This window comes from Eleginops maclovinus, chromosome 5, assembly GCF_036324505.1.
Source record: "Eleginops maclovinus isolate JMC-PN-2008 ecotype Puerto Natales chromosome 5, JC_Emac_rtc_rv5, whole genome shotgun sequence".
Classification (NCBI taxonomy): domain Eukaryota; kingdom Metazoa; phylum Chordata; class Actinopteri; order Perciformes; family Eleginopidae; genus Eleginops; species Eleginops maclovinus.
This window is the reverse complement of record NC_086353.1, coordinates 19,939,785-19,953,319: the sequence shown is the minus strand read 5'-3', so window position 1 is coordinate 19,953,319 and position 13,535 is coordinate 19,939,785. Positions and strand designations below refer to the sequence as shown.

Below are 13,535 nucleotides of genomic sequence, written 5' to 3'. Positions count from 1 at the left end.
AAAATCAGGCTCAAAAATGTTTTTTGTCAACAAAAGTTTCTTAAATTGAGACAATGTCGCTGAATTGTTCTTACCTTACTCAGTCTGCAAATTAAAATTTCACCCAAAATAAAAAGTCATACATAAATTAAAGACAAATGTGTACAACATTTGTTTCTCTTTTTAATCAATGCTTTTGCATGTTATTAATAGTAATCAAAGTTTACAAACGTATTTCAATTTTGTATATGGAAATAAACAAAGGTCAAAATCTGTAGCGTTTCTCACACGTAGAATGAAGGACAATCGAAATCTATTATACAATACTTCATGGCAAAATTCCTTCAATCTGGCATCTCTGTGAACATAAACAAAGAGAACAAAGGGCTTTGCCCAAAAGTGCCCGACATAGCAAAAAAACGAAACTCAATTACAAGATGTCACTCTGCCTCGTCTCCAGTCACATCAACATCGTCCACATCTTCTTCCTCTCCTTCTTCCTCTTCCTCTTCCTCTGGAGTTATTCCAATGTCGTTGATTCTGTTCACACACTCTCTGCTCTGAGGCACTTTGTCTGGGGAATAATAAAGGACATCCATCCTCCACTTCCTCCTCTTCTTCTTCTTCTTCTTGATCGCAACCTGAGCTCTTACAGAACCCGACAGTGTCTGACAGAGGGGGGGCAGTTCTCTCGAGGGTCTGTGGGTTTATTTTGTGGTTTAAAGGGGTTTTGTTTTGTTGAGGCAGATGGGTGTCACTGTGCAACGAGCCCTCATTGTTGAAAAAACTATGATGTGTATCCAACACTCCAGCATCTTTTAGAGCTAGAAAAAGAAGAAACTGAAATGGTTTATCCAGATATTTTGGGGGGAAATATACTTGTACATTACCTATATAAATATGTTAGTGATATCACCCTTGATAATATTTAGCCCATCTTTCAAAGAACAATTTGAACACTTGAAAAACCCATCTGTTGATCTTTACGATTAAAGATTCCATTGTCTTAACAGTAGCAATTCTTCATTGTTGAAATAGAAAAGTCAAAAGAAATGACAATGTAACATCTCTAGTACTTTTTCAATCAACTGCCTAAATGCTTGATAACCCTCAGTCTAACTTAGAAAATATTGTTTGTAATTTGGATGACCTACGCCTGTAAACATAGGCACAGTGTTGTCAGAATTGAAACCTAACCCTAACACTGCAAGAGACAAAATCTCTGGTGTGGAGAGGTTAATCCAACTTTCAAAACTGAAGGGGAGGGGTTCCTTAACAAAAATAAAGTATTTGTGTATTTTTCTAGATTTTTTCTTGTTAATTTCCAACTTTAAATCTCAGAAGAGGTTTGGTTTGATTCCTCAAAGGTTTCTGATTTTATACAATGTAAGAATTTTAAGTTGTTTGCTTGTATTTTGTGAATTACATCTTTAAACATATAAACTTGTACCTTGTTGTTTCTGAGTTTCTTTTTGAAGATTTAAGCCCTATCCCTGCAACATACTATTTTTTGACCTACAACATCCCTCATGTCTTCATTAATATGTTATTTTCCACCCTCACTAATAAATTCAAATTGTGCAAATAGAAGTAGTAGCTTTTCCCTATTTTATTTAATGCTTCCAATATTTTAATCTGATAACAAAACAGGGGCGAGGAGATCTTCCAAAACAAACACACTACCTTGATCGGGATTCTCTAGTGGATGCCCCCTCTCAGCTGCTAACCTGGCCATGTCTTGTCCTAAGAACTTGAAGGAAGAAACGGGAGGGGGCGGCGCATCCCCAAACAAACCAGTCCCGTTGGCGTCATCTCGCCGTAATCGGCCATATTCTTCTGTTGTCTGGTGGAAGATTAGATTGTGATTTTCATCAATTGGGATGTTCAAAAGGACAGGAGACTCCCTTCTGCTCCCGCATTCCTTCCCATCTCTTGTTGTTCTTTTTGCTCCATTTTCCTGGCATTCTTTGGACCTGCTTGCTTTCGAGTGTCATTGTTTGATAACGTTTTGAAACTCCTTCAAATTAACCATCAACTTTCAACTTTTCTTCCTGCTGGGATTACATTCTTGATATCGTCTGCTACGGCCTTGATGGTGTTCTCGTTCCTTCTAGTCTTCTTCAGTGGTATTGCGGCCACTTTACTTCTATTCCTGTCCTGTTTTCTAGTTTTACCATTCACCTCTTTCGGAAAATCAATGTCAACTTGTGATTCTCCTTGGAGATCCTGGCTTATTTTTTCTACAACGGCAGGAGAGCTCTGTGGAGGACTCCTTACGACTCTTTTTTTCTTTGGCCTTTCGCATCTCCGCTTTACGGGTTCTCCCTCTTTATTCACAACCTGAGATCTACGGAAAGCTGAATCTTCTATGGCATCTCTTGAGTTTTTTTTAAATAGCCCTTGGTCCTGATACGCGTCCGTTGGCCAGTTTTGAGATCCCCCGTCTCTCTGGTTCCCTCTCTCAGGTCTTCTGTGATGCTTGACGGTTCATCTGGTTTCTTTACATCTTTGTTAGACGTACCGGCCATTTCTCTTTCCTTCTTCAGCTCATTGTTGCTCGACAAACCGACGCTCAGGCTTGTCTGCTCTTCAGTTCCATCATGGACTTCAAGCATGCAATGACAAAAGAGAACCGGCTTTTTGTTGATGACTCTTGCAATTTCTCGTCCTCCTTTTAGGCACTTCAGCGTCACCTATAGTGACATCTTGTTTGCATTTTGAACCTCCTGCTTTCTTCCTGGAAGCAGATTCACGTTCTGCCACATTTTGAGGACCAGCAGATATTACTCCAATGTCTTCAACCTATTTAACCCTCTTCTTCTTCTTCTTCCTGGGAACAGATTTTACTTCTGCCACATTTGGATGACCAGCAGATATTACTCCAATGTGTTCAACCTCTTTAACCCTCTTCCTCTTCGTCCTGGGATCAGATTTTACGCCTGCCACATTTGGAGGACCAGCAGTTATTGGTCTAATATTTTCAACCTCTGTTAAACTTTCCTTCATTATCCTGCGATCACATTTTGGTTTTGCCACATTTCCAGGGCCAGTAGATATTGTTCCTCTGTCCTCCACCTCATTCACAGCGCAAGAGGAGGCCCGTGATACCCAACTTGGAAGATTTACTTCCAAATGTTTTTGCCATTGCATGAAACAACCGCTGCTGTTTGCATACTGTGGTATGGATGCACTTTTCATTGGTCCGGGAGTGACGGCAGTGATAGGGAATTGTAGTGATCCTTGGTTGGCGGTGAGCCGAGGTCGCCTGTATAAAGATGTCTGTGGCTGGATTTTACCGCTTTGATTCGTTGAGATGGTAGGGGGATCTAACAGAGAGAGAAAGGGAGGAAGTGGCAAATCATCCATGCAAGGTAAAGAATGCGAGGAGTTGCCTTGTGTGGACGGTTCCTGGCATACCGGGGTAAGGTAAGGGCAGTAAAACGTTTCTGCCCACTGGAGTACAGAGCTGTGGGTATGACTGATCGTGTTGTGGGGGCTTCAAGATATGGACAGTTTTGAGTTTTAGGCATTGACGATGCATCTCTTCGCACCATGGCTGTGAAGGGTGTAGGATACGGAGGAAAGCGCCGCTGCTGCTGGATAAGCACAGCGGGGGGGTGGACAGAGGGGATGCTTGAGCAGTTGGGCTGGTTCTGCGCTGTTAAACGATAGACACCTGGAACACAGGTAAGAAGAATGTCATTTATTCATCTTGTTTTATATCCACATACATTCATATACTATATATATTTACACCAAAAACATAAATACGTAAATCACAAAAAACTCTCCATTTTACTAAAATGTATTCTTGAGACAACATAATGGTGCAGGCCTTAAAACCAAGAAACCAATTTGGTTCCATTGTCTTTTTTACATGTTTATGATTAGAAGGCTTAAAAATAATCTGTGGTTAACACAAGCTGAAGAAATTAAAATGTGTAGCCCCCCATCACGCTTTACATTTGCTGCCATTACCTTAGTAGTGGTAATGTAAAGCACTGGGACCGTGAGGTAAACGTTGATGTCATCACCGCACCACTCTATTGTTAAAGAATACCTTGTAAACATTGCGGTAGGTGGAGAAAAGCATAAATTGTAGGAAAACAAATGCATCTTAATATCTGTATCTGTTTTGTGGCACAAAATCCTGGAAATACACGCGACCGGCTACACTAGGAGCAGGATGCCTCCGGCTCTGTGGCCGCTCATTTTTTGAAGCTGGGGCATGGAAAATGGCGGTTGCTCCATTTTGGGTTGGTGGAAGACACTGGGGCTTCTTGCAGTCTCTCTCCACGTTTGGCAGGATGCTCAGGCCCATCATGATATCGTCCAGCAGCTTCTCCATCTGCTCATCACACTCCTCAGTAGGTCCAGGAGGCTGGGGGAGGACATTTTGGTTTTGGATTGGGGCGAAGCATTCAGTGGAGAGAAGCTGGGAGTCAGAGGTGGGGTTGGGGTGAGGATGTGGATCAGGGGCAGCAGGTTGAAGAATCTGGTTGTCAGGCTTGATAGAGGAGGGAGGAGGTTCAACCGTACATACATATGTGTCCCCGGTGTGTAAGGAGACTCACAAAGTGTCAGAAAATACAACCCTCTCTTTTCCTCCTGACCACATCTCTAAAATCGGGGGTACAAATGAGCGGATCCAGATTTGCTGCCGATATGATGTCATAACCGAAATGTGGGCTGGCTTTACATTGAACTCCTGGCAACGTCCCGCCCACGTGACACTTCCCAACCTATCGTCCCCCATATACAGCTGAATCCCCTCCCAGCACCTCTGTGTGTGTGTTCAGCAGGATGTCTGCAGGAGGGATTTAGAGTTGTTGTATATATAATACATATAATATCTCTGTTCTAGTGGTAAACACCGAGAAATAATGCTCGATGCGGTTTGGAACATAATATGGGGTTTAATCACGGTAGCATTAACCTGAGTTTCTCTTCACAGAGAGAAGTTTCTGACAGAGATTGATTTCACAGAAAGAGTCATTTATCATAGAATGTAACCCCCTCATAACACCATGCATGATGCTGAGCTGCTGTCCCTTTAAACCGCTTTAGTGTTCAATGTTTCAAGTGAGGCATTCTAATTGTAACAGACATCAAATAGAATCCAAGTGAGAACTGTCTGCGTATAAAAACATGGTCACACTTTTCTACCTGTGTCAGGGTGGCAGGAAGTGACAGTGTCTCCTCTGTTTCTCTCCTGTTCACAATTTCCCATGCCTCTCTTTCTGCGTCGGTGTTCCTCTTCAGCTTCACCAGGGAAAAAAATACAGGGAAAAGATGAAAACATCAAGGATAAAAAAAGACATTTGTTATGACAGTCTGACAGCATTTTAAAACACATCATAGACAATGTTATTCTGTCATGAAACTGAAATCTCTTCTTCCTTATTTTCTTTTCCACTATAGTGAAGTTGTTCAAGGAGTTTGGTAGCCTGAAATATTTGATGGATGAAAACAAATTTGTTTGCTACATCAGTTAATTTTGATGCCTTTAAATGTCATTTTTGTTGAAATAAATCCAACAGGAAATAGCCTGACATGTTTAAATGTCGGCTATTTCTGCTTTTATAAAAAAGGATTTAACAATTAATCGTTGTTCTAAATAGTTGCAGATTCTTGATGTTACACTTATTGATGAGTAGTATGGAGAACTGCACTACACGACGTGAACTGCTGGCTGTGGTGGAGTTTACATCACACTTCAGGCAGTATCTCCTGGGCCGGCCCTTCCCAGTGCGCACTGACCACAGCAACCTTCGCTGTCTAACACGTACGAAAGAGCCTGAGGGACAGCTTGCCAGGTGGTTGGAGAGACTGGGTGAATACAACTTTGAGATTGTTCATCGGGCCGGCCTGCTACACAGCAACGCAGACAGCCTCTCAAGGAGACCCTGCTGGCAGTCTTGTTCAGGTAAGCTGCCATGCCCCGCCCCTCGGATGGTGAGTTTTTGTGATCAGGCGGTGCAGTGCCAGTTGGACTCTGACATCAACCAGGCGATGCTGAGCCCATTGGGGGTAGAGAGACTCTTAGCTTCCACAGCAGTGAGTCCAGTTGGGGTAGGAGAAACTTCACCTGCTGGCGTTGACAATATAAATCATGGAATAATCTACCGGAATACGACCAACAACACTTCTGGGCTGTTCTGTGGCTGGAGCCCAGAGGAGCTGCAGAAGGCTCAGGAGGCTGACCCAGACATAGGCCCCATCAGAGCATGGATGGAGGCCAGCGACAAATGGCCACAATGGGTAACAGTCTCCCCGTACAGCCCAGCTAAAAAAACCTATTGGAGCCAGTGGAAGCGGCTCTATTTCAAAGACGGAATTCTGGTTAGGCAGTTCTACTGCCTAGATGACACACAGTTTTATCCACAAGTTCTGCTGCCTCGAGTCTTCCGCCCTGATGTTATGGAACAAATGCATGACGGCCAAATAGGTGGACATTTTGGTGTGGAGTGCACAGTGGCCCGGCTGCAAACCCGATACTTCTGGTACAGGATGAGAGAAGATTTCACCCTCTGATGTAGCACCTGTACCAGCTGTGCATCCAAAGCCAGGCCCCGTGAGACACCACAAGCTCCAATGGGCACTGTCAGGGTAGGAGCCCCCATGGAGCGCATCGCCTTGGACATCATGGGGCCCCTGAACGAGACAGATCGCAAAAACAGTTATGTGCTTGTGGTACAGGGCTATTTTACAAAGTGGGTGGAAGCTTACCGACTTCCCAACCAGCAGGCTGTAACTGTGGCTGAAGTGCTGGCCTCAGAGTGGGTGTCTCATTATTAGGGCTGAACGATTTTGGAAAATAATGTAATTGCGATTTTTTTCCTCAATATTGCAATTGCGATTTAATATGCGATTATTTTTTCAAGGTCGTCTTCTCATGTATTTTTCAACAAACACAAGCAATATATCAATCGTGATTACAATCGTGAACCTCGTGAGGTAGCAACAGTAGCGAGGCACGTTCTGCACAATACCTGACGTTGCGCAGCATCTTCCTTTTTAAAGCCAAAATAATTCTACACAACTGACGTGCCGCCCCTCTTTGGTACCAAACTTCCAGCTGTGCACTCTTCTGATGAGCCTGAGGCCATTGTGCAACAGGTTCAAGCACAGCGTTGACTTCTTTCCCTGCCTGCTCGGCTCCGCTCGGCTCGCTCTTAAGTCATGTGACCAGATCACGTGACCAGTCAAATCGCAGCCTTTGCGGTTGGAAAATCTCGTTTTGTCATATCGCGATATTATCGCAAATGCAATTAATCGTTCAGCCCTAATCATTATGGAGCACCACAGACGCTGCACAGTGATCACGGCTGAAAATTTGAATCCAAAGTGTTTCAGGAAATGTGTAAGTTGTTTTGCATTGAGAAAACACGCACAATACCTTTCAGACCTCAGTCTGATGGCCAAGTCGAAAGATTTAATGCGACGCTACAAAAGATACTGGCCACAACAGCTGACCACTGCCACTGGGACTGGGACCTCATGATTCCCTATGCTGTTATGGCTTACAGATCCACCAAGCACAGTGCCACTGGTTTCACCCCCAACTTCATGATGTTCGGCCGGGAAGTGAGCGAGCCGGTGGAACTGGTAGCTGGTCTACCCTAAGACTCTGGCACACTCCCTTAAGCCCCTGAATATGTCCAGCAGACCCGACAACGCCTAGAGCTGGCTCATCAAACCACCAGAGAGGCCCTTGGAGAGTCTGTAAAACATGCCAAGAGACAATACGACAAAAATTGCTGTCGCACACAGTACCAGCTTGGTGATGCTGTGTGGTACCTGATTAAAGGGACACGGAGAGTCAAAAACAAAGTCAGGAAGTTTCTCCCGTCGTTCGAAGGACCATATTTCGTTCTGGGGCACTTGGATGATCTGGTGTATCGCATCCAGAAAGGCCCAAAGACTAAAGTGAAAGTAGTTCACCATGATCAGCTGATACCCACCGCTGCCGTGATCCACTGGACAATGCCTGGATCATGGAGCATGCCCGCAGATGGACACCTACGGAGGTGTCGGCCCCTGCCTTGGACATGGATCCTGCAGATCCTACCCAGGGTCTATCTCAACTGTTCGCTGACACTGACACCGCAGCTGAGGAAGGCTCAGGCTGCGCCTCATCAGATCCAGAAGTGGACACTTTCGCTGCTGCTCTTTCGATCCCCTCCACTCCTCCGGACTCTTCTGCCCCTGAGGACATTCAGGTTAGTGGGGGTAGTGTGGCAGAGCAGCATGGTCGGAGCCATCTGTTCCGGGGCCACGGATGGGCCGCAACAGAGGACCACCTGTCTGGTATGGTGAATGGGTGAGGCACTAAGCCCCACAGTTAAAGGACTGTTATGTTGTTTACTAATGTCCAAGCTAAATGTTACTGTTTCATACGTTCATACATAAAAAGAAAAAAAACTTGAGGAGAGCAGGCTGATAACTATATGGGACTAAAGTTAGATTTCTGTCTTTGATATTTCCATTTAAAGTTGTACATTTAATGGAGAATTTAAGTTTTGAATGCCTTCTGACTGCTATGTTAGAGCTCAGCTATTAATGCCTTTTTTGTTTAGGGTTTCCTTATGCTCCACAGTGATATGTGCACACAAAGACTGCTATGCAACTGCATTTCTGCACTGAAATGTTGTCCCCTTTTTCTATTGCCCACTTGTAAATGGACTCAATGCAGATGTGGATGTTTATCAGTATGCATTTTAGGTAATGGTCATGTAATTTGCTGTGCTGGATTAGAATTGTGTGAAATTGCCATCCAGAGTGGGGGTAGTGTTATGCTATAAGGGTCATGCAGTCAGATTGCTATCCCTTTAAGAGAGAAAGAGAGGGGTGTGGCACGTGCATGTGTGGGTTGGCATGGGAGAGCGAGGGGTGAACAAGCGTCGGTGGGTTGTGTTTGAGAAGGTGAATAGGAAGCAGCAGAAAAAGTATGTCTATCAAGTGTTTTCCTGTAAGTTAAGAACCTGAATAAATGCCATGGCCTCCCAAGAAAAGCTAGCCTCTCTGTCTTATTTGGCAAAGTGGGATATTGAACCTCGACCCTGGAAGACTACAGAGTCATCCCCTGTTCTCCTCGACTACGGTATTGGACAGTGACAGGAAAGTTCAACACTGCTAAGAGTTAAAGCACACACCTGACTCTGCGAGGTTGTTTTCTAAGTGAAATAATGGACCACTCGTTCTTACCTTGACAGAAATCTGTGTGGTCTTCATCATGTGGTGCATTTGCTTCATCCTAGAGAGGTTCTTACACCCTACATGTGCAAGTCTCTTCAGTGTAGGCTTTCCTTTATCCTGTCTTATCGTCTCTTCTCTGTGGTTCGGCTGCTCTGCATTTTCTTCATTGTCAGCTCTGTTGTCATTTACCGATCCTTTCTTAGGACTCCCGTTAGCCAGCACTTGTAAGGTGTTCCTCTCACATGTATATGACTGCTGGTGAGCGGCCACTTCCTGAGGTGTTGGGAAGATTGAGTCAACATTAAGTGAAACGGGAAAGGTCACAACGTTGCTGGACAAAACTGGAATGAGATTTGTTTTACTGTCAGAGGAGTTGTCTAACGTAGACTCTGCATTGCTCTGTGCTCGGTTGTGCATAATGGATATGTTTGGGCAGGAAGTGGAACTAAAATGTTTATCAAGTGTGATGTTTTGAGAATGGATTGAAAAGTACGAACTTTGAAAGGATAAAGGCCCTAGGGTTGGATGTTCAGTTTGGGTTGACTGAGTAAAATAACCTCCCACTATCTTTTCACCAGTTAGCGTGCCGATGGATACACATTTTCTCTTCTCGACTGGAGATTCTTGGTCTCTCTTCTTATCCATCTCCGCCTGAACTTGTGCATCCTGCATTTTTATGCTTTCACACCTGTCTTTCTCCTCCATATTTCCCAGTCCTTCAACAAGGTCTGTGATCCCAAACTTCCGGGCTACCGCCAGCACGTCCTCCTGCTCTACACCTCCTTTAACCTCCAGGTCCCCTGAGTACAGAAGTCGAACCAGCTTCAGCAGCGTCTGGGCCGTCAGAGGCTGGAGCCGGAGCAGCCGCTTTTGGCCTGCTGGAGGAGACATGGAGTCTGACAGCTTCTGAGACAGGTAGGGACTCAGTGCTGCGAGGATGCAACTGTGGGTTGGGACCGAGATACCTTTACAAGTATGAAGGAGAAAAAAATATGTGGTCATGTTAAACTACTCTTTAACGTAAAAGTATAAAAGTTTGCCAGACAGGTCATCCTCACCCTCAGTTTGCAGCAGGGTATCACAGAATCGGGCATTGTTTTGCTGTTTCTGCAGCTCCTCTAGAAGCTTCAGCTCATAACCTGACCACCTGTATCGCTGCATGTCCACATAGGTAATGGGAACCAGGAGGGACAAAAGAGATGGGGATCACAAATAAAGCACTATAGCTTGAATTATTAGGAAATGTACAACTACTACTGTTGCTACCATACAAATCTTCCTGTTCACTGGTAGGCCTACTGCTAAAATTAAACATCACCTTAATTTCCAGTTTAGAATGGATTTTATTTTCGAATTGTTTATTTACTTGGCAATTGTTAAAGCCCCTCGCATGCTGCCACTGTCAATACATGCATATCCAGTCGATAGGATTTCTTTACTACATTTCAACGCTGTTATCCTTAAAAGCTTGTTGGGGTTTTTTTAATGTAAAATGTTAATCTTTAGCTAGAAGAATAAACATAGCCTATGCAGCACACGGCGAACTGCGCTCGAGCAATGTCAAACCATATGTCAAATTAGTTTATGTTCAACCATAGTCTATGTTGTATACAAAGCCGTACCTTTGGGGAAAGGTAACATTCAGCACACCGGGGCGACAACTTAGCTAGCAAATTAGCAGAAAAATAAACCAGAAATATGTGCAAAACATTTATAATCATGCAAAGTCCTTGCTTACTAGCTTAATAATGCAGTCCGTTGCAAAATTATATATTCAACCTATTTAAATTGACAGCAGTACAACTCCGTGTGGTGAAGTTGTTAGCTAAGCGCAACGCAGCTAACTTGAGATAGCATTAGCACGAAACTTCCACTCACCTGTAGCACTCTACACAGGCTGTTGCACGACCAGAGTTCTTTTGGATAACTTTGGATAATAAAAAGTGTTCTCCAAATTATAGAAATAGCGTAACATGCACAAGCTAACACGGGTCCTACTCCTATTTGTTTTGTTAAGTCTTAATTTCGAGGCGCCGCCTGTTTGGCGCTCTGTGAAATGATAGAAAACTAGCCTAACATGACATGTTAAGTGTTATTTCTCTTTAAAAATGCTCAGGCTGATAACACAAATCAGGAGACAAAAAAAAAGAAAAGCTCTGAGAAATCATTTTCTTTTTTATTAAAAACAGTATTGCTAGTTACATAATTCATTCATAAATGAGAATGTGCAATTTTTAAGAGCCAAGGCAAAGAGATTAAGTTGTAGTCCAGAATCAGATTTTCCATTGGTGTTCCAGTATCTGATGGCTGCGTTGGAGGGTTTCTGTTTAGCTAACACGTTTTGCATTTAATTAAGACATGAAGATGAATGTTTTCAATCAAAACATAAAAACTGATTGCATATGCATTCACCAAGAGCACCCGAAACAATTAAACCCAAATCAATATTTAAAAAAAAGGAAATACATATAACCATTAAAATTAACAAATATTCTCTTGTATATATAGTTTAAATGTGCTTTTATTTTTTATCTGCTTTTTTTCTAAGAGCAAATTCTGTTCTATGCCTCCATGCACTGCAACTTTTCAAATCTTACTCTCCCCTTTTCTCCTCTTTTTTAGTCAGTCCACTCTTGAAGGCAACACGTTACATTTGAGAAAAATTAGGCATTCTCAGTCGGGATTCAATTGGCATGAGGAAAGGTAGAAAAAGAAGAAAAACACACATATCCCTCCCCCCGTGGTTCTTCTCTAAATCGTCCACTTAGTAAGTATCTACATCTCACTCGGCACTAAGCATTCTTTTACATAACTACGTAAGAAATGTAGGTAAAAGCAAACATCTGTGCCTTCTCCCATGTACTGTTGTGTAGGGTTAAAGCCAGGTAGACTTTGAAGCAGTAAATTAGAGAGTTTTATACCGTATAAAAAAACACTTCCAATTACATCACACGTACAAGGTCATGTCAGGTTATATTTGCAGAATAGAAAACAGGTGACTTCAATGTACAGTATTCCCCAACTTCTGAGAAAAAGACACCTTGATTGGTTACACTCCCCCGTTTCATGTTAGGCACACCCATCAGACCTATCCTGATGAGCGAGGCACTCCAGTTAGCCCACATACAGAGATGCTGTTTGTTTGAACACATTCATAAGATTTACAGTCGGGAATGCTGCCCAGGAATCCTGTAATATCTCCCAAAAATCACAAAGTTAAGATGCTTACACTTAACAGAAACATCACTTCAGAAACGTAGAATACACCGACGAAAGGAGAATAATTGTATTTTTGTATTGATACTGGCACCTCCACCCTTTTTACATCTACAGATCACAGACCGATACAGAAATACGCAGCAGCCCCCATGCATCATGTTGACTGTCACAAGCTGCAAACAAGACGAAGCAGATGCCGGTTTCGGTGTAGCATCTGTAAAGATGTGTGCATTCACTTTGTTGCAATCAGAATTGGCAGCGGTAGCAGTGTCATTTGGCACATTAACTGTGGTACAGAGCGAAGCAAGAAGAGGAACAACCACAACCAAAAACAGAAGCAGAAGCTTTCACACATCTTATTAGGTCATTAAACATCGGTTATCAATGGTAGGAAATCTTTTTTGTAATATTTAACAATCAGAGAGAGAAAAAGATTTGATGTTTTGTGTAAAATTTCCCCCAAAAGTGTCCTGTTCTGACCACAGCCTTTGGTTGAAGAGAGAATTAGTGTTGTCCAGGCAAGTTGTATTGTTGTAGTGTAGTTTGGAAATGTAGTGTCGTAGCCGTGGTGTCTGATCGAGTGGTTTTGGAGTTCAGGGTCTCGCGGTGCACAAAAGTGGTCATAGTGTCTCGTCCGGTTTTCCACAGGGAGCGTAGATCCACGTCTGTTTGTCTCCGTGTGTTTTCGTTAAAATTTTCCAAGCTGCAATGAAGGAATGTAACCAAAAGGGCAAGAGAGAAAGAAGAGGACCTGCAAAAAGAGTGAAGAGGGGACAGGAGAGTTGAGTGTAAAGGATGGAGTTTTTAGTCCAATCCGTAGTGTTGTGGTCCCCCATTTGTCAGTTCAGCAAGGGCAGTAGGTGGGAGGAGGCTGTCGTCTCGTGATGCACACAATCAGTTTTTCTGCAAGAGGTGAAGAAGGGTTGGAGGTTATCATGTGTGACAGGAAGGTCAATTCCAAACCGACCCCTACGCAGTCCCAATGTGTCTGTAGTCGCACTCAAAGCTGAATGAGGCCCAGACGGAGGACCTAAATACAGCGGCAAACTTTGGGACAAACAACCCTCTCTCCGGCAGAAAAATGTCAGACATTTTCACAACATAGTTTCAATCAGCATCTATCGGGACAACATTTTAAA

General features: G+C 43.3%; 1 protein-coding gene across 8 annotated transcripts in view; it reads right to left on the bottom strand.

Annotated features, from left to right (window-relative positions):
* Positions 1 to 11,332: 11,332 nt before the first annotated feature.
* The window catches only part of ctnnd1 (catenin (cadherin-associated protein), delta 1), a 35,772-nt gene continuing 33,569 nt past the window's right edge, over positions 11,333 to 13,535 (bottom strand). For all 8 annotated transcript variants that reach the window (XM_063883512.1, XM_063883506.1, XM_063883508.1 and 5 more), the window contains one exon: positions 11,333 to 13,299. In XM_063883512.1, the coding sequence (XP_063739582.1) occupies positions 13,241 to 13,299 (59 nt within the window). In that variant the 3' untranslated portion in view covers positions 11,333 to 13,240. The remainder of the gene's footprint in view (positions 13,300 to 13,535) is intronic.